Raw genomic sequence first — 21,159 nt, 5'->3', positions numbered from 1 at the left:
AGCTTACCTTGACTTGGAAGAGTTCCAGTGTTGTGTTGGAAAGTCATAGCCAGCGAGCTGATGTAACATCCCTCTGTTTGAGCAGGGTGTTTCAGTAGGCTAAACTAGCTAAGTGAAACTGAAAGTTTAAAAAATGATGAAATCTCTCTCTATTTCTCTCTTGCTTCTCCTTCATTTTGGAAGAAATGTATTTGTTAAACTGTTCAACTACTGTGTTTCTCTCTCTTTGAGTCAACTACTCACCACATTTCATGCACTGCAGTGCCAGCTAGCTGTAGCCTATGCTCTCAGTACTAAATACATTTTCTGATTGTTTGATTGGGTGGACAACATGTCAGTACATTCTGCAAGAGCTCTGGTAGGTTGAAGGACATCCTCCGGAAGTTGTCATAATTACTGTGTAAGTCTATGGAAGGGGGTGAGAACCATGAGCCTCTTAGGTTTTGTTTTGAAGTCAATGTACCCAGAGGAGGACGTAAGCTAGCATTCCTCCAGCTACACCATGGTGCTACCCTACAGAGTGCTGTTGAGGCTACTGTAGACCTTCTTTGCAAAATAGAGTGTTTAATCAATTATTTGGTGACGTGATTATATTTAGTATAGTTTAATCTAAAAGGATAACTTTAATGTTTTACTATTTTTATTTTGATGAAATTCCCTGAGGAGGATGGTCCTCCCCTTCCTCCTCTGAGGAGCCTCCACTGATTGAATATCCCTTTGAGCAAATTACACTTGGATGGGTATCAATACATCCAGTCACTACAAAGATACAAGCGTCCTTCCTAACTCAGTTGCCAGAGAGGAAGGAAACCGCTCAAGGATTTCACCATGAGGCCAGTGGTGACTTTAAAAGGGCTACAGTGTTTAATGGCTGTGACAGGAGAAAACTGAGAATGGATCAACAACATTGTAGTTACTCCACAACACTAACCTAATTGACAGATACAACACATTACGTAGTACCACTGCATATTTTCATACATAGTGGTTGCTGCATCATGTTATGGGTATACTTGTAATCATTAAGGACTGGGGAGTTTTTCGGATAAAAATGAAACGAAATTGAGCTAAGCACAGGCAAACCCCTAGACAAAAACCTGGTTCACTCTGCTTTCCACCAGACACTGGGAGATGAATTAACCTTTCAGCAGGACAACAATCTAAAATACAAGGCCAAGTCTACACTGGATTTGGTTACCAAGAAGACAGTGAATGTTCCTGAGTGGCAGAGTTACAGTTTTGACTTAAATCTGCTTAAAAATCTATGGCAAGACCTGAAAATGGTTGTCTAGCAATTTGACAGAGCTTGAAGAATTTTGAAAAGAATAATGGCAAATGTTGCACAATCCAGGTGTGGAAAGCTCTTGGAGACTTACCCAGAAAGCCTATAATCCCTGCCAAAGGTGATTCTAACATGTATTGAGTCAGGGGGTTAAATACATATCTAATCAAATCAAAATCAAATCAAACTTTATTTGTCACATGCGCCGAGTACAACAAGTGTAGACTTTACCGTGAAATGCTTACTTACAAGTCCTTAACCAACAGTGCAGTTCAAGAAGAAGAAAATATTTACCAAGTAGACTAAAATAAAAAGTAATAATAAAAAGTAACACAATAAGAATAACAATAACGAGGCTATATACAGGGGGCACCGGTACCGAGTCTGTGTGCGGGGGTACAGGCTATTTGAGGTCATCTGTACATGTAGGTAGGGGCGAAGTGACTATGCATAGGTAACAAACAAACAAACAGCGAGAAGCATCAGTGTACAAAGGGGGGGGGTCAATGTAAATTGTCCTGTCGCGATTTTATGAATTGTTCAGCAGTCTTATGGCTTGGGGGTCGAAGCTGTTGAGGAGCCTTTTGGTCCTAGACTTGGCGCTCTGGTACCTCTTGCCGTGCGTTAGCAGAGAAAACAGTCTATAACTTGGGTGACTGGAGTCTCTGACAATTTTATGGGCTTTCCTCTGACACCGCCTATTATATAGGTCCTTGATGGCAGGAAGCTTGGCCCCAGTGATGTACTGGGCCGTTCGCACTACCCTCTGTAGGGCCTTACGGTCAGACGCCAAGCAGTTGCCATACCTAGCAGTGATGCAACCGGTCAGGATGCTCTCGATGGTGCAGCTGTAGAACCTTTTGAGGATCTGGGGACCCATGCCAATGACCCACATCTAATCTAGATATATTAACATTTAAGAATATATATATTTTTTTAGTTTCTTCCACTTTTACATTACAGAGTATGTTGTGTGGGTCCTTGACAAAAAATGACAATTAAATCCCACTTTGTAACAACTAAATGTGAAAAAATGCAAAGGGTGTGAATACTTTCTGAAGGCACTGTATGCGTGTTTGTGAGCAGGTAGGGCCAGTGTGGGTAGGGCACCAGCCCACTTTAAACCAGCAAGTCTCATGTTTTTCTGGGGAGCTGCTCATTCCTTACGCTGGAAAACCTGTGGGTACAGCAACACAAGACATATCGTGCTTATCACTGGGTGTCAGTAAATGGGCTTTGGCCGATACTTTTTAAATTGGCATCAGTAAAAAGGTGTCCCTGAATATGTGTGTGTCCTGGACACCATAAGGTCCTGCATGGGGACATAGACCTGTGACTGGAACAATGTCCTTTAGTTGTGCATATAGTCCACGACAATTCTGCAATACAGAGAAGTCTTTTCATTGTCATACAGACACCAGGCTGTAGAAAATGTACTTCAATGTAGTTGCCTCTGAGTGCTGATTAGGTTACGTTGCTAGTTAATTAGCTATTGTATTGAAAAATAACCCAAGATCTGTGTTGTGTTTAGAGGCAGCCTGCACCTCTCTACTGTACAGACTCCATTCCTTTCCTATGTAGAAAAGGAGCACAATGACTTTCTCAATTTCTCCATCTTTGGGGAACAGATAAGGACAGTCCCGTTACAATCAAATACATTGATAACTTAACTCAGCAAAAAAAGAAACGTTCTCTCACTGTCAACTGCATATATTTTCAGCAAACTTAACATGTGTAAATATTTGTATGAACATAACAAGATTCAACAACTGAGACATAAACTGAACAAGTTCCACAGACATGTGACTAACAGAAATTGAATAATGTGTCCATTAACAAAGGGGGGGTCAAAATCAAAAGTAACAGTCAGTATCTGGTGTGGCCACCAGCTGCATTATGTACTGCAGTGCATCTCCTCCTCATGGACTGCACCAGATTTGCCAGTTCTTGCTGTGAGATGTTAGCCGACTCTTCCACCAAGGCACCTGCAAGTTCCCGGACATTTCTGAGGGGAATGGCCCTAGCCCTCACCCTCCAATCCAACAGGTCCCAGAGGTGCTCAATGGGATTGAGATCCGGCTCTTCGCTGGCCATGGCAGAACACTGACATTCCTGTCTTGTAGGAAAGAGTACCACATGAGGGAGGAGGATGTCTTCCCTGAAGGACCCTCCACCTCCAAATCGATCCCGGTCCAGAGTACCGGCCTCGGTGGAACGCTCATTCCTTCGACAATTAACCCGAATCCAACCATCACCCCTGTTGAGACAAAACCGCAACTCGTCAGTGAAGAGCACTTTTTGCCAGTCCTGTCTGGACCAGCGACGGTGGGTTTGTGCCCATAGGCGACATTGTTGCCGGTGATGTCTGGTGAGGACCTGCCTTACAACAGGCCTACACGCCCTCAGTCCAGCCTCTCTCAGCCTATTACGAACAGTCTGAGAACTGATGGAGGGATTGTGCGTTCCTGGTGTAACTCGGGCAGTTGTTGTTGCCATCCTGTACCTGTCCCGCAGCTGTGATGTTCGGATGTACCGATCCTGTGCAGGTGTTGTTACACGTGGTCTGCCACTGTGAGGACGATCAGCTGTCCGTCCTGTAGCGCTGTCTTAGGCGTCTCACAGTACAGACATTGCAATTTATTGCCCTGGCCACATCTGCAGTCCTCATGCCTTCTTGCAGCATGCCTAAGGCACGTTCACGCAGATGAGCAGGGACTATGGGCATCCTTCTTTTGGTGTTTTTCAAGATCAGTAGAAAGGCCTCCTTAGTGTCCTAAGTTTTCATAACTGTGACCTTAATTGCCTACCGTCTGTAAGCTGTTAGTGTCTTAACGACCGTTCCACAGGTGCATGTTCATTAATTGTTTATGGTTCATTGAACAAGCATGGGAAACAGTGTTTAAACCCTTTACAATGAAGATCTGTGAAGTTATTTGGATTTTTACAAATTATCTTTGAAAGACAGGGCCCTGAAAAGGGACGTTTCTTTTTTTGCTGAGTTTATATGTGTGTGTGTGTGTGTGTGTGTGTGTGTGTGTGTGTGTGTGTGTGTGTGTGTGTGTGTGTGTGTGTGTGTGTGTGTGTGTGTGTGTGTGTGTGTGTGTATGTATGTATGTATGTATGGACCTATGCCATTTAACTAGATGGTAACATATAGCCAGCTGGCTGTAAGCCCCCTTGTGTTCTCGAGAGCTAGTATGGACCAAACAAAACTCGCTTGTGTTAGCTGCTAACGTTAGTTGTGTAACATTTAATTAACCTTTATTTAACTAGGCAAGTCAGTTAACAACAAATTCTTAGGACTCCCAATCACGGCCGGATGTTATTAACAGTTAACTTAACTAGATAGCTAACTGCAACATTGTCGTTGACCTCTCAAAATGGGGTCAATATAGAACGTGTTTTCTATAGTAATATGCTATATGGCACTGGGTTCGAATAATTGTAAATAACAAAGCTAGCAAACTACTCGAAATACGCACCATGATTTCCACTAGTTACCACAGCCGCAAAATTGGCCATATTGTAAAAAGGCTGTCTATTCATTCATGATGGCTAACGTTACAGTACTTCCGGTCATGGTGCCGAGGCTCTGAGTCGTAAGCTACAACCAAAATGTCTCATCGATCTATCTGTGCTACTACTAGCTTCCTGCTAGATAGCTACTTGGTTTATGGTTTGTCTCTTAACTGTAGCTATTGACTACAGCCAAAACCAAAGTACGTTGTCTAGGAAAGCTAATCACAAGCAGTCGAAAGTGACGCACGTAACTATATATGTGACTGTGACGCACATAGCTATATATTCTAAAACATTCCCGGTAACGAACAGAAGGGGGTATAGCTCAGTGGTAGAGCATTTGACTGCAGATCAAGAGGTCCCCGGTTCAAATCCGGGTGCCCCCTCTTTTTTGTTTTATGCCACACGTGAATTTGAGCCCTAGTTATAGACATTTCTGGTCGTCCATCAATGTTTCAATAACATTTTATTTTTTTCACAACAGTACCGTCCGTGAAAATAGGTCGTTAAATTGCACAATCATAGTGGCTTTAGAAGAATCCAAAAAGAAACCAATCTATACGGCAACAACACATTTATAATATTGTACCCATCCAATATATATTTTAAAAGTTATGGTAGTGAATAACAAAGAAAGGACATGATCATCTTGGTCAATAAAAGGTTAACGCAACATCAACAGCAATCTTTTATACAAACGTAATAATGGTGACCATCAATGATCATACAATTACACCAAATTCAGTATGAAATATCACTCAGGTCAGTGAAAACAGATGATTCTGCATAATGGTCTTGTCGATAAAACAGTCATATTCCAGGCCCAGTAAAGTGAGCTGTGACAAGGTCTGTCTGGCTCAAACCACATTTTATATTTGATCGTCTATATGAGTGTTGGTACATCCACTTAGAAGTCCTGGTCACACAGTACTTCTTCATTGCATAGAATCTCCATCAACAAGCAAGCAGAAGTCCAAGGCACTTTCTGTATTGAAATAGCTAGTGTCTCTTCCCTTTCTTTTCACAGTGTTGATCAGAGTTCGTCCTTCTCCAGGCTGGGATCATCTCTTTGTGGCTCTTGCTGACAGCTGCAAAGGGCACTCTGGTCGGATGGCTGGGGCACCAGCTTCATGTCTGGATGCAGTGTGGGCTGGTTGGTCTGACGCTCAGAGTACATCTGTTATGGAAAGAGACAACTTTCCTAGCTGGGTTTCTTTTTCTCATACACAGTACAGTATCTGAGTTGACACTGCAGTAAAAGTATCAATGATAATGAGAGTACCTTCATTTATCTGAGCTGATTTAGCATTGGCATGCATAGCAAATAAAGACAATTACCTGTAGCGCACTGTAATAGTAACAGCACAATCTGTTAGGTTGTACCAGCTGTCGTACAATCATCTGGCCTGCTTTAGCTATCCTTTGTGCTTCATCATCATTCCCCTGTAGGGAAAATAAAGAAATCCATATCTTAATCAAATATCCACAAAAACCTGGCTAGATCCTATTCATTACAACATGCATTTGCATTTCAAGTATCCAAAAATGGACATGGTAGCAAATACATATTGACACAAACATTGGCACTCTTTCTCTTTCATACTGTTGCCCACTCAATCTTTTGGATTAGGTCAGAGACTCCTCTTCACAGGGATGTAGTGGGTGCCTGGCTTCAGGTGGGTGTAGAAATGTTTGTAATTTGGTGAATTCTACTTCAGCACCAGGCTGTTCCCCAGTACCAGCTAAGGGAACCTGTAAGGAGCCACTGTGCCATCCACGTTCACCTGATACTTATACTGTAAATGGGAAAGGGCCGTATATTACCCCAAGGTGTGAACGTTTAGAATTCACTTTTATTTTATTGTGGTTACCAATTTTTTATTTTGGGAACCTGCTGGCTTTGGGTGGAATGTTCAGAATGTTCCCCCACCTTGAAGAAGTCAAAGAATCCAACAAGATTTGCTTTGCCCAGATCCTTCTCCCTTTCCCTGAAAAAGAACCAGCCAGTGATTCTGGCGTCTCGCAACTCTGGGTTTTTCTTGGACAGAGTGACCAGGTGTAGGCGCTCTTCACGACTGTCCCGGCCACAGAATAAGGCCTGTTCTGTTTTGTTGGACCAAGGGGGACCTAGAGGCCAAGGAAACAGAGTAATGTGCATGTGAGTAATGAGGTGTAAGAAAGCAGAATTAGCTCAAGGGAGAATGTAAGAAGTAATGTGTCTTACCTGTGTTGCCCTGGACTGACAGCAGGTCATTGGAAATGCCACTCAGGGTCTCCAGGGTGGAGTGAGTGTTGTCATAGGTGGGGAGGATGATGTCTCGGGTGTCTGTGGAACCGCACCAGGAGATGATTGGAACAGCCCCAGGAATGTCATCTGCTTCCTTGTTTCCATTGGCCAGTCTCCCACATTGATGTAAAATTCCACATCAGGAAGCCTCACCTCATATTGAAAATATGTTATTATGTGAATTTCTGGCGAGGGGCAAATAAGTACCATCGGACAGTTAAGAAAGGACCATGATCATACTTATTGATGAAAGGACAGAGACCAGCACACACAAACTCACCTACAACTAATAGTGCACATATACAATGACACAAAATTCTTCAATCTCTTGAGGATGAATAAATGTGTCTTGGCCCCTAAGACCCTCATGAACTTCTACAGATGAACCATTGAGAGCATCCTGTCAGGCTGTATCACCACCTGGTAGTGGTGACAGTCTTCCCTGAGGCTCAGTTGGTAGAGCATGGTGTTTGCAACGCCAGCATGGTGTGTGCAACGCCAGGGTTGTGGGTTCGATTCCCACGGGGGGCCAGTACAAAAAAAAAAGTATGAAATGTATGCATTCACTACTGTAAGTCGCTCTGGATAAGAGCATCTGCTAAATGACTAAAATGTAAATGTAAATGTAACAAAAAAGACAAAGCAACGCTTTACCTTCCTGCATAGTGAGAGGAACATTTCAACAGAGAACTAGTTAAATAAAGGTTAAATTTTTTATTCGAAAAAATTATCTTGAAGTCAATGTATTTTCCCAGGGAGCAGCGGTACACCTGGTTGTCGATTACAGCGGGAACCTCCTGTAGGAGGCGCTGCAGGTCAATGGAGGGGAAGGCACTGAAGTCTGAACAAATATTTATATTGACTATGTCCGTCCTAGCTCGCTCATTAATGTCAATCGAAATTATTGATTGCCTCTTATCTATTTACTCGTCCCCCCCCCCCCCTTATGCCATAGTTTGTACATCTCAATTGTCAGTAAAAACCACATTTGTTTAAGCAAATCAGCCATGGTTTTTTTTAAAGGCAGTAAATGAGGCTGAATTAGGGTTGCCAACTTTCTCACTAACAAATAAGGGACAAATGGTGGCGTGCCAGTGCACGGTCACACGGCGGTGTGGGTATGGTGTTATGGGAATGAATAAACAGTGTATATTCATAGTCTTATTCAATTGGAAAGGCAAAAGTCATTATGAGTTATGTGAGCTGGGCAATTAGCTTTCAGAATGCGATTGTTGTCACTGCTCAATAACTGGTAAACGGAGTGGTGTATTCCAAAGTTAACATTGGCATTATCTGCTGCATAGGGCTGTGATGTGTCTAATATCAAGTTCATGATTTTCCAGACAGTTCATCAGAGCTTGATGTATGCCATTTGCAGTTTCATCACTGTCGTCATAAAAGTCAAGTAACTTGCACTGCACTCCATCAGACACAGAGAAACGCACACTGGAAACATTTTTCTATTGCCCTTGTTTGAGGCAACTGAGAAATACACAGGCTCACCTTCCATAGGAGGCAGATCATCATTTTCCGCAGTAGACGTCACGAAGAATGCACCGATATTGCTAGCACCTTTAGCTAGCGTGGCCTTCTTGTGCATTTCTCTGGATGCATGCTGAGTTTGGTCACTCTCCCCTCCATGACCAATTGTGAATTCCGGACAGCATAAAGTACAGAAAGCTTTCGTCGAGTCACCACTGACAGCCTTAACCCACGTCTTGTTTGCTTCCCATTGTTTGTTGTAGCTGCACAGTCTTTTCTTTTTTGCAGGTTTATCCATATTTCCATGATATGCCAAACCGACCGAACAACAACAGAAATTACTTTGCAGGAATTGGCGCGTTTACGCTATACTGTGATTGGATGAATATACGAGACAAGGGAGATCCCGTATGGGACAAACCAATTCAGCCCAATATAAGGGACATCCCAGCTAATACGGGACAGTTGGCAACCCTAGGCTGAATGAACTGTTTCGCTGCCAGACAAGGCTCCGCTGATAGCCAGGTGTAGCAGTGGTAAGACGTTAGGACTGCTGTTGGGACAGCTTTATGTAGGCCCTGTATATCACTGTTATAGTGCAATTAATGTATTGTTTAGTGTTGTGTTGTGTAGTGGCTTTGCTGGCATGCATATACAAAAAAATGTGGGGGCACCGAGATTTACATTCTAAAATCGCCACTGCGCCCTGAGCAGTCACAGTACTCATGATAGGCCGGGCCTGAGGACATAAAACCAACAGGATGCAGCATCACGTGGAATCAGTGAATAGATAACAGATCAACATACTGACATCTATATTATTCAAACAGGCAGACTTAGATGATGAGTTAACTGATATTTTCTCTCAAGCGATCACACTAATCTGCCAATGCAGACGGTACCTCATCAGAATGGAACCATCGCCTCTGTCCTGGGGAAGATGGTTGTGGACGCGGACATGCTGCTTCTGAACGAGTCTTTACCTGCATGTAAAGAGGAGATCAAAAGTAGTTAAATCACATCAATTATAGGAACAAGAACATAACCGTAGGGACAATTGGAGTAATGTTCAGCCCGCAAATATTAGGCTCTATAGGGGAATAAAGGGGTGCCCAATCGTGGACATTGTTTAAGACGTTAAGAGTTTGATTTTGTGCATCAATTTAAGACGTTAAGAGTTTGATTTTGTGCATCAATAAAACATAGGCTACAGCAACAAAAACAAGTAGTTTATTTGATGACAAACTCCCCATTGGATGAGATCTCAATTGATCTTGGGGTGAAATGCCTTCAAAGGGATGGGTTACTAAACAGTTTCCCCAAAGATAACTTCAGTAAGGGACTGACCAGCGGATGAAGAAATTAAATTCATGAAATAATTGACATAGACAAAGAGCCTCATCCTCTCTGCTTTAGACAAATATTAATATTATCACAAACACTTACCTGGAGAGAAGTTTTCCCGAGCTGAGTTGACAGCCTGGATCGAACGGGCAAAACGACTTTAGGGTCTAGCCCTGGACCCCAAACAAGACATTTTCAGGCCTGACTTCACTAGCTTGACAAAACGGAAAGTTACTACAAGTAAATAATATTAAAACTATACAAACTAACGGAAATACACTCTGTATAGGGTTGAGTAGATTATATTTAAGAGTCATAGTTAGCTCCTTTCTAAAAGTAGCTACCTAACTAATACTTATTTTTAGGGTACCAATTTTACATGCAGCATCTCATCTTCAGAAGGGAATGAATTTGTGATTTGGCCTAATGCGATTGCACAATGTATGGACTTGTGTGTATTGAGGAAGTTTGATGAAATACACACAGGAAAAACGATTTGTTTACAGAGACCAAATATCGATGGTATAATACAGAAGAATGCCGTATATTAGTCCCTTTTAATTTTACCATAAATCCCTTTTCTTCTTTCAGGGTCCGTGTTAATCAGAATCCTAGGGATGTCCCCACCCCCATTGAAGTTGAAAGTTACCATTTTTATAAGGGTTACGCAAAGATAAACCAAGTTAGACCACTACATGTCGTTTCCAATGGGAACAAATGAGTCATAGTAGGGAGAACAAGCAAGAGCTAGCGAGATCCTATTGGAAACGTTCTAGCATTAGCTTGGTAACGTTACCTAGCTAGCACCAATACAACCAGCCTGAAAACAAAGACCAGTACAAACTGCAGTCATTTTCATTATTCTTAGCAATTATTTAGGAATCCTTGTGAGTAAGTATTAGCTAGGTAGCCACATGTTGTTCGCTTATTTAAATTGAACTTCAGTTAGCTAGCCAACTACTTAACCCTGTCGCCCAAAGCTAACGTTATAAGCAGTCAGCTAGCTTCATCTGGCTACTGAGGCTCGACCGGACCAGGTTATGTGTTGTGACGCTAGCCACAATAAGGATTAGGCACAATAGTGGAATTTGCGGCTTGCCTTCAAAATAAAAGTACCTATTTGAAAGTGATGCAGAAGGTTACAGTTGGTGGAATCATGCCATATTTAGAATAGATAATGTTAAACAAGGTTGGAATGTGAAATGGGGTATCAGTCTACTCGGTGACACCCACAGAACACAACTGTAAAGAGTTTACGCAAACATTAGTGTTGTAGCTCTTATCGCGGGACTGTGACAGTGTGAAATCACCTCCCCAGTCAGCCTATTGTGTGTATTGACATTCATATTGCACTGTACAGCATTACCTAAGGATTGGGGATCAATGAAATGGGGTATCAGTCTACTCAATACCCAATATATTTTTTCCCAATGCCCTCCTCAGTGTTATCAGACTCCAAAACATCCACTCAGTATTGTTTTCCCTCAGGAATAATGTTCAATACACACAGTAGGTTGACAATAAATGTGGCTCAATTCAGTTGTTTCAGAGTCTTGCGATTAGCGCTACGATGCTAATGTTCTCTGGGTGTCAGTGAGTAGACTGATACCCTATGTCATTGATCCACAATCCATAGGTAAGGCTGTACAGTGAAATAAGTATGCCCCCAATGCAATTCTAAACTCTAATACATCCAGTGTGATTTCAACATATTTTTGTCAAATTAACAAATTATTGTATTTTGTTGATTTTATATAACAATATTCCAACCTCGTTTATTATGATCTATTCAATTATGGCATAATTCTATTATTTGTGGTCATTTGCATCACTGTCAATGACATACTTTTATTTTGAAGTCTAACTGCAAAGGCCACTATTGTGACTAATCATTATTGTGGCTAGCTTCACATAGATGGGTCAGACCACCATTAATCAAATAAGAACTGTTTTATAAATTAAGGTTATTTTAGATGACACCTAAACAGATTATGTCGTTTTGCTATGTTTTGGGGGAAGAACATTGTTTGCATCCATGAGTTAGCAAGCTTTTTCTTATGAACAGCACTGTAGGTGCGCGAGACAACTTCACCAGCATCATAGCATACGTAGCGATGAATCATTGTGACATATGAAATACGAGTGATGGTGTAATCAATGTGTAATAACTATGTAAAAAATTAATGAACGCGTTAAATTATTATGTGAGGTGCAGTCATATTCAGGTCCTGATTGGGCAACAAGCTTATTTGACGCGTCAAATAGTGTTATTTGACATGTATATTTTTTTTGACACGCAAAGACCCAAACGGCGTTCCATATTCGTCTGCATATTTTCGTTAGGGAACGCCTACTCTGTGAAATGCGAGTGTGCAATAACAAAATTAAACAACTTTGGCAAAGGGTAAAGTCTACAAAACTTAATCCACTCTGTTCATAAAATAAATGTTTTATCGATAATAAAAGTTGCAGAATGTCGGCCAAAATCCATCTCCTTCCATCTTCTCCCACTGCCAACCACTGAGCTTCCTCTCACCTACAGTATATTACCATATCATCAACATGGAATCAATAAATGTACAGATTCATTATTTGTTTTATTAATGTTTTTCAACTATAAATACATAGGCCAATAAGAAATGATTTTTACAAAAATGTTAAATATCTGCACAATGTTACTCAAAACGGTCGTCGCCCTTTGCTAGAGTATTGACTCTTTCTCCCAATCATCACTGCTCAAGTAGTACTCGCCATCTGTAGTTGTATCTGAGTCATACTCCTCAAAGTCTGACAAACTGGAGCTAGAGATGGGCAATAGTTCCATGGGGCCTTGAATGACTTGCAACTTCTGATCAATGATAAGTGAGTTTAAAATCTCTGTGGGCAAAGTCGATGACTCATTGAACCGTAGAGGCAATGTCAGGCTCTTAGGGCTTAAGATGCTGTCTGTTTTTATTAGACTAAAATAGGTTTTCTGAGTGCTAGAGAAAGCTCTGGAAAGGGTCCTGGGTGTGCGATCAAGGTCCCCTGGCACTCTGATATCCTCCAGACTCCTTAGGTACCTTGTGGGGGCCATATCAGTTCCTGTGGAGATGCGCCTGTTTCTTGACGTTCGGTTTGAGTAAATGTTGGTGACAGAGATGGAGCGGCCATGTTTCAGGCCAAAATCAGTAGTGGTTGGAGAGTTGTTGGAGTATGAGAGCTGTGTGGGTTTAAAACAGGCAGTTCTACTCCTATCTGATCTACTGTCCTTACCCATTGAGCTAGAGAAGACATCTTCATTCTTTGTGTTGAGGCTAAAATGACTGGTTCTAGAACTTCCAGAATCCTTATGGGATTGACTACTAAAATAGGGTGAATGTGGATGATTTGTTCTACTTAATTCTTCTTTTGACAGCGATGGGTTTCCATTTTTCTCAGTTGATATTGTGTTCCTCTCTTTGTCATGAATATCTAACTGTGCATTCTTGGATGCTAATTTAACTGTGGAAATTGTCAGCCCATTGCAGCCTCTGTTTTGTTGTCTTAGATGACATGCCACATTACGTTGAAGGTCAATGGGTTTCAGCACTTCTTTGACCTCTGGAGACCTCTTCCCTGTCCGTCTATTCTCACTGATGACACTAGCTCCCTCAAGTGTTGATGGCACCGTTTTCCCCTTTCTACCAAACAACACACTCTTTTCCTCAATGCGTTTGCTACTGAATATCATTCTGAGGCGATTCAGTATCTGATCTACTTTCCGGTTGCTTCTGTAACCAGTGGGCTCTTTTTCAGTCCTATCAGAGATAAGAGTTGCGTCCTGAGCAGGCAGACCCAAGCAATTCTTTCTAATCTGAGATTCAAACAAATCCTTATTTGAAGTCTGACATTTAAATTCACTGATATTATGTATTTCACTATCAATAATCTCTGAACCAGTCACTTTTATTTTGTCCCCTATCATCAACTGTTTTGTGTCTGCTGGGGCACTGTGTGTACCACCATAGGATCTGGTGAGATCAGTCATATGATCTGGTGAAACTGGGGGGCTGTGAAGATGTGACTGAAGCCCGTGAGAGGCCCTGGAGCTGAGGCTGGAGAGAGAATGAGTCTTAACTGCCAGACTGGGACCTGTGTCATATAAACCTGAATCATATGCATGGTGCTTGAACATTCTTTGGTTATTAGATTGAACGGAAGCATTCGTCTGCAGAATCCTCTGTTGGCTGATGGCTTTTGATAAACCAACCTGGGCTGCTAAGTTATGCTGCTTCGCCAACATGTGGATTCTCTCAGAAGATGACATCCATCTTGTGTTACTGGGTGGCGAGTAGGGGGAGTGATTGTCACCAGCGGTATCCATAGATACAGCCTTGGTTAAATGTGTATCAAGTGACTTGGACCTGTTAAGGTATTTTGGACTCTCAGTTGCTGTATCTAAAGTGTTCTTAGACATGGGGAGATAGTTAAATATCAAAGATGAGCTTAATCTGGTCTTATATCCAAGAGGGTAATGAGACAGTGTAGTATGAGGCAGGATTCTGTTGAGGCTCTGGGGTGGGAAACATTGTAGGTCAGAGGCAGGGAACAAGGTGAGATGACTACTTGAAATGTGCTGTCTCAAGGTGACTGGACTCTCTCGGTGGCCAGAGGAGGAGGGGAGGTTGGAGGGGAGGTTGGAGGGGAGGTCGGAGGAGAGGTTGGAAGGGAGGACGGAGGTGAGTTTGGAGGAGAGGCCGGAGGCTTCAGCCTGGGTCTCTGCATAGTGGGAGGTGGGCAGTGTGGTGGAGCTGCTTGGTCTTAGCAAGGAGAACATTCCTGGTGACTTCACACTCCATGGCCTGATCAAGGACAAATGGCGAGCTGGTGTTACGGCCCGACCAGAGGCCTTCTGAAGCTGGCTCCTCTTCAAGATAGAAGACTGAAGTTTTGGTGGTCGATGTGGGCTGTGAAGGGGAATGTTCGTAACCTCAGGGGAAAGACTCTCCACAGTGTCAGCCCTGGGCAGGGACTGCTCTTGAGGTACAAGGAAGGGGGAGGAGATGTCAGAGTGGTGGGGGCGGATGGGGCAGCAACGTATGTTCCGATTTGGGCTAAAGGGAATAGACGTTTTCAATTCAGCTGATGGTTGGATGTGTTCTCCTTTCCGAGGGTTAGATGTAGGATTCTCATGCTTCACTGGTGGGTGGCTGGCTGACTGTGGTGCTGACGCTGGTCCAGTCACTCCAGAACTTTCTTGGTCCTCTCTCTGATTCTGACCTATGGCCGGCCATTGAAGAGAACAAGATTGGTACATTGACCTTTGACACAGTTGTTTACATTTTTATTAACCATTTATTTGCTTGGAAACCAGCCTCTTTGAGAGACAATCTTATTTCTTTATTAAGTATGTTTCTACTTTATACCCCTCAATTTGTCAGGCATGGACTCTACAAGGTGTCGAAAGCGTTCCACAGGGATGCTGCCCCATGTTGACTCCAATGCTTCCCACAGTTGTGTCAAGTTGGCTGGATGTCCTTTGGGTGGTGGACCATTCTTGATAAACACTGGAAAATGTTGAGCATGAAAAACCCAGCAGCGTTGCAGTTCTTGACACAAACCGGTGCACCTGGCACTCACTACCATACCCCGTTCAAAGGCACTTAAATGTTTTTTTACCCTCTGAATGGCATACATACACTATCCATGTCTCAATTGTCTCAAGGCTTACAAATCCTTTAACATGTCGCCTTCCCTTCATCTACACTGATTGAAGTGGATTTAACAAATGACATCAATAAGGGATCATAGCTTTCACCTGGTTTCACCTGGTCAGTCAATGTCATGGAAAGAGCTGGTGTTCTTAATGTTTTGTACACTCAGTGTATATCAAATCAAGGATAACAGAAGTAACCACATCTAAACATATACGGCTCCATTTGTGTGTACATGGGTTACAGAATGCTCAAGTGAACTGTTTAAGTGTCTGTTTCACTCCCCGTCCAAACTAGGAGCCACCATAGCTGCAATCATAACACACAGTTTACTATCTGTCCTTTAGTAAAGAACCAGAGGAGGACTGGAGCCATTACACACCTGTGGAGCTCTCCTGCTTTCCACCTGTTTCCAGTAGATCTGTTCTCCTCTTCTCTGTTTCACCCTCAGGGAAGGCAGCAGGTCCAATCACCTGTAAATGAGAGAGAGAGAGAGAGAGAGAAAGAGAGAGAGAGAGAGAGAGAAAGAAAGAGTTTAAGATTGCAAATCATGTCTATTTTTAGACATCACCTGCTATGCTTGGCGCAAACATACAATAGAGGGATTTGAATCAATATTTGCATTTAACCTTTGATCCATGAGTTCATCAGAAGCTATGGACCAATCTCATAATAACTCAACAATAAGTGCAACTCCCAATTAATCAATATTTTGGTTAATCAAATAAACGTGGTTGTGAATGCAAACATGCTATCAAGCTAAATTACATGACAGAGAGATATAGGAGAATAGGTTAGAATATGTTCTCAAGAACTGTCACAAGCCGCTGAGTTTACCCAAGCGTGTGTCATAGGCATGCAAACCTGCTGAGGGTACACCCAAGCTGTTGAAAAGACTCCCTGAAGGGGGGAAATACGACAACTTTGATGCAGTGCGGAAAGCAATACTTTACAAGGAGATTATAGGCCCAAAGGTGAGGGGAACACCCAGGCTACTGGTTACTACACACCTACTTAGGGCCATTATGCACTAGTCTGTACCTTATTAGACTCCACTGAGTGATCCTCAATGGGCTCCTCCTTTGCAGGTCCCTCTGTGTGCACCTCCTTGGTGAGCTCCTCCTCTGTGTGCACCTCCTTGGTGAGTTCCTCCTCTGTGTGCACCTCCTTGGTGAGCTCCTCCTCTGTGTGCACCTCCTTGGTGAGCTCCTCCTCTGTGTGCACCTCCTTGGTGAGCTCCTCCTCTGTGTGCACCTCCTTGGTGAGCTCCTCCTCTGTGTGCACCTCCTTGGTGAGCTCCTCCTCTGTGTGCACCTCCTTGGTGAGCTCCTCCTCTGTGTGCGCCTCTTTGTTAGGCTCCTCTGCAAGCTCACCTATTTGCTCCTCCACATGCTTTGCCTCAGTACTCTTGTCTTCGCAGCTTTGTCCTCCAGAAGAGTGGACGTTGCTAACCCTAGGGGGTGGGGATAAGCCTGCATTAAAATATCACTGTACCCTAATTTCATCCTCTGAAGGCTGTTGTAACAGTAATCTGCATGTTTCCACCATGTTTGTAAGTGTACTAGCTACTTATTTGTTACAAAGGCTCACCCATTGTTATGGCTGTGGCTGTTGTTTTTCCCTCCCGGGTCTCTGCTGCCCCTCAGAGGGACCCTGAGGCTGAACATGGAGCTGAGACGGGCTCGTAGAGTTGTATGTCTTCCGCTACCGTCATCCCTCCCTTTTATTGGTTTACTTCTCACAGTTTGCTGCTCTGTAGAATGACAACGTGTTGAAATATCACTCAGGACAAGCAGCAGTGAGTTACTAACTATTATAGCCAAAGATAAAGAGTAGGACTGTTTGGGCTTGACTGACTAACCTGACCCTGCAAACCTCATGAGTAGCAGCAATATCTACAGTTAGGTCACCAGTAGTGACCTAGTCATGCTCTCATTGGAGGAGTAGCGATCAGATTCCATCTCTTACATCTTATTAGTCATCACTTGTCCTAAGGGCAATTTCAGGCCATTTCTGGGTCAATGGCTCACCTTACATTTGGCATTTCAGTCATTTAGCAGACGCTCTTATCCAGAGCAGTTAGTGCATTCATCTAAAGATAGCGAGGTGAGACAACCACATGTCACAGTCGTAGTAAGTCCAATTTAACTCAAAAATGTAGTTATTAGCAAAGTCAGCGCTAGTAGGAAAGTACAAGTGCAGATTATTTTTTTTATTTTTTTGTGAGATTTATTTAAGATATATTTATTTGAAGAGGTAGGGTTTCAGGGTTACAGTTCATGTTAACAGTTACATGTAATACATTACCGGTCAAAAGTTTTAGAACACCTACTCATTCAAGGGTTTTTCTTTATTTGTACAATTTTCTACATTGTAGAATAATATTGAAGACATGAAAAATATGAAATAACACACATGGAATCATGTAGTAGCCAAAAAAGTGTTAAACAAATCAAAATACATTTTATATTTGCGATTCTTCAAATGGCCACCCTTTGCCTTGATGATAGCTTTACACACTCTTGTCATTCTCTCAACCAGCTTCACCTTGAATGCTTTTCCAACAGTCTTGAAGGAGTTCCCACATATGCTGAGCACTTGTTTGCTGCTTTTCCTTTACTCTGTGGTCCGACTCATCCCAAACCATCTCAATTTGGTTCAGGTCGGGGGATTGTGGAGGCCAGGTCATCTGATGCAGCACTCCCTTACTTTCCTTCTTGGTAAAATAGCCCTTACACAGTCTGGAGGTGTGCTGGGTCATTGTCCTGTTGAAAAACAAATGATAGTCCCACTAAGCCCAAAACCAGATGGCGGTTGGACCCAAAAAAACAAAAACGCAAATTTGGACTCCAGACCAAATGACAAATTTCCACCGGTCTAATGTCCATTGCTCGTGTTTCTTGGCCCAAGCAAGTCTCTTCTTAATATTGGTGTCCTTTAGTAGTGGTTTCTTTGCAGCAATTTGACCAAGAAGGCCTGATTGACACAGTCTCCTCTGAACAGTTGATGTATGGACTTGGTCTTTTCCAAACAGGGCTATCTTGTCACAACAAAAATGTTTGGCTCAAACCCATCAAGAAGGAAAGAAATTCCCCGAATTAAGTTTTAAGAAGGCACACCTGTTAATTGAAATGCATTCCAGGTGACTACCTCATGAAGCTGGTTGAGAGAATGCCAAGAGTGTGCAAAGCTGTCATCAAGGCAAAGGGTGGCTATTTGAAGAATCTCAATATAAAATATATTTTGATTTGTTTAATACTTTTTGGGTTACTACATGATTCCATATGTGTTATTTCATAGTTTTGACGTCTTCACTATTATTCTACAATGTAGAAAATAGTACAAAATAAAGAAAAACCCTTGAATGAGTAGGTGTTCTAAAACGTTTGACCGGTAGTGTACATAATAGTGATTATTCTCCCTAACATACGTCTAGCCAGTCATAGACAGAGCAAGTTAACAATTAACCACAAGTACATATTTACAGATAATTACAGTATAAGGAAAGTCATGTTATGAGACATCTGTTAAGTTATGAGGACACTTTTAACCCTGTAGAACCAGAGCAATTCCTGGCGTAAGGGCCAGGAGCTTCATAATTTATAATGCAACATATGAAACACAGTGAGCACATTTACATACACGCAAATCATTTGATATGAAGCTGATTATGGCAGTAGGCCAGTTATAGCATTAGTCATGTAAACAACGTTTATTTTGATTTGTGATTTTCTGCATTTATCAAAGTTTCATCAGGTATTCTGATTTCAGACGTGTCCATGTTAACAATATTATTAAGGATTTGTTCTTCTTGCAAAGCATGTAAACATTGAAATCAAACTATTATACTAATCTGACTATTCCCAATAATCGTGATACTATACAGGTTTCTGTGCCTCTGGGAATGGAAGTTTTCTCCATCTCAGGTAGGAATACAAGCCTTCTCATTTACTGTGGGAAAAGCTCTGTGTCCCTTCCCACAGGCAAAGCTGAAACTCTATAGCACTGTGTTCTGCCACACATGTGCATACACAGGGGCGCAACTTTGGTTTTAGAAGTGGGGGGGACATAATTATTACACAAGAAAAATGTTATCCAGTCGGATAAACACCACAAACAGCCTACCCGACCACTTGGAGGCGTCCGCATGGTCCTAAAGCACACCGTCGCCCGTTTTGTATCACATTCCAATTATAAAATTGGGGGGGGGGGCAGAAATGCAATTTCAGAATGTGGGGGCAATATATCCATATATCAAATAATCATACGCATAGTTTACATTGAATTTGCACCGTTCCGGTATTATTATGAACCGTTCTCCCCTCAGCAGCCTCCACTGGTGTAGACAGTGTATCTGGTGGTCTGCCCTCACCTATGTTAGTGCTGTGTGGTGCCTGGGATGGGTGGACACTGATGTTGTTAGTCTGCTGGTTTCTCAGGTTCTCCGGCCATCCTAACACAGACTTTCTGTCCCCCCGCTGCTCAAGCAGACGTCTGGTGAGCACACAAGTATAAATGATTAGTTGGACATAAAGTATGTAGCTACACACACACACACAGAGAAAAACAGACAGAAACCCACGATTCAACCAGCTTGCCTTTTCATCTCAAATCCAACTTTTAAAAATCAAATGCAGTTATTTTTTACGCTAAAGTATACGATCTCTCACTTACCCAATCCTCTCCTTTTCAATCTCCTTTAGACGCTTGTCTCTCTCTAGAACTTCAACAACAGCATGTGCCTCTTCATTGCTTAGGAAACCTAGATCCAAGTTCAAATTATACACTGTCATAGTTCCTAACTTGGCAGCAATCACTAACTGATTCCACTACAGGTGAGGTGATAAAGGAAATAGAACGTAAGTTGAAAGGAAACTGAAAATCAGACATTTAGATAACCAAACCACTGATGTTCTCCAGTCTGCGTCTTCCCATTGCAGAGTACTCAGTGTTTTAGTCTGTCCCTCCCTTCATGCTAGAAGAACAAACATAACTCTATGCAGGTGGATCCACGTCGCTGGTCAGCTGAGAACAGAGCAGGTTACACCCTCTCACTGCCAGCACTCTATTTGTCTCCCGGGCAGTTTGCTGATGTTATCTACAATCTGCCAGATCCTTGGGCGTGTCGTCTAGCCGTGGCGAGAAGCATAGGACACATAATCCCTGTATTTTGCACCTGACGTGCAAGGCACTCCTCTCTCAGAACAGTGACAACATACACTGAGAATACAAAACATTCACAACTGCTCTTTCCATGACATAGACTGACCAGGTGAATTCAGCTGAAAGCTATGATCTTTTATTGATGTCTCTTGTTAAATCCACTTCAGTCAGTGTAGATGAAGGGGATGAGACAGGTTAATAAAGAAGAATTTTTAAGCCTTGAGACATGGATTGGGTATGTGTGCCATTCAGAGGGTGAATGGTAAAGACAAAAGATTTAAGTGGCTTTGAACGGGGTATGGTAGTAAGTGCCAGGCAGATTTGTGTCAAGAACTGCAATGCTGCTGAGTGTTTCACGTTCAACAGATTCCCGTGTGAATCAAGAATGGTCCACCACCCAAAGGACA

At 42.5% G+C, this 21,159-nt stretch overlaps 2 protein-coding genes and 1 non-coding gene across 3 annotated transcripts; 1 reads left to right on the top strand and 2 right to left on the bottom strand.

Annotated features, from left to right (window-relative positions):
• The first annotated feature begins 5,115 nt into the window (after window positions 1–5,115).
• On the top strand, window positions 5,116–5,187 carry trnac-gca (transfer RNA cysteine (anticodon GCA)). The gene has a single exon. It is a non-coding gene; the product is annotated as a tRNA-Cys (tRNA).
• Window positions 5,188–5,248: 61 nt separating this feature from the next.
• On the bottom strand, window positions 5,249–8,688 carry poglut3 (protein O-glucosyltransferase 3). Its single transcript, XM_045716243.1, has 5 exons — window positions 8,592–8,688; window positions 7,026–7,229; window positions 6,732–6,928; window positions 6,140–6,244; window positions 5,249–5,978 (listed from the first exon to the last, which is right to left on the bottom strand). The coding sequence occupies exons 1-5, from the start codon at window positions 8,686–8,688 to the stop codon at window positions 5,835–5,837; spliced, it is 747 nt and encodes a 248-aa protein (XP_045572199.1). The 3' UTR covers window positions 5,249–5,834.
• A 3,804-nt stretch (window positions 8,689–12,492) lies between these two features.
• Window positions 12,493–21,115, bottom strand: LOC106603071 (uncharacterized). Its single transcript, XM_014196232.2, has 6 exons — window positions 20,264–21,115; window positions 19,962–20,083; window positions 17,180–17,342; window positions 16,631–17,042; window positions 15,972–16,062; window positions 12,493–15,155 (listed from the first exon to the last, which is right to left on the bottom strand). Exons 1-6 carry the CDS (start codon window positions 20,380–20,382, stop codon window positions 12,616–12,618), a joined length of 3,447 nt encoding a protein of 1,148 aa, XP_014051707.2. The 5' UTR covers window positions 20,383–21,115; the 3' UTR covers window positions 12,493–12,615.
• Window positions 21,116–21,159: the final 44 nt, after the last annotated feature.

The sequence above is a fragment of the Salmo salar genome, chromosome ssa04 (assembly GCF_905237065.1).
Source record: "Salmo salar chromosome ssa04, Ssal_v3.1, whole genome shotgun sequence".
NCBI classification, from domain to species: Eukaryota; Metazoa; Chordata; class Actinopteri; order Salmoniformes; family Salmonidae; genus Salmo; species Salmo salar.
This window is presented reverse-complemented; position numbering and strand designations above follow the sequence as displayed.

Bases quoted from the DNA above. Each gene is read 5' to 3' on its own strand.
- poglut3 (XM_045716243.1), bottom strand. From the start codon at position 8,688: ATGCACAAGAAGGCCACGCTAGCTAAAGGTGCTAGCAATATCGGTGCA. The intron at 6,929-7,025 runs GTAAGACACATT...CTTGGCCTCTAG, and splicing joins GTCAGTCCAGGGCAACACAG to GTCCCCCTTGGTCCAACAAA. The intron at 5,979-6,139 runs GTAATTGTCTTT...TTTCCATAACAG, and splicing joins ACTATTACAGTGCGCTACAG to ATGTACTCTGAGCGTCAGAC.
- LOC106603071 (XM_014196232.2), bottom strand. From the start codon at position 20,382: ATGACAGTGTATAATTTGAACTTGGATCTAGGTTTCCTAAGCAATGAA. The intron at 17,343-19,961 runs GTGAGGGCAGAC...GTCATTCTACAG, and splicing joins ACCACACAGCACTAACATAG to AGCAGCAAACTGTGAGAAGT. The intron at 17,043-17,179 runs GTGAGCCTTTGT...CCCACCCCCTAG, and splicing joins AGCCACAGCCATAACAATGG to GGTTAGCAACGTCCACTCTT.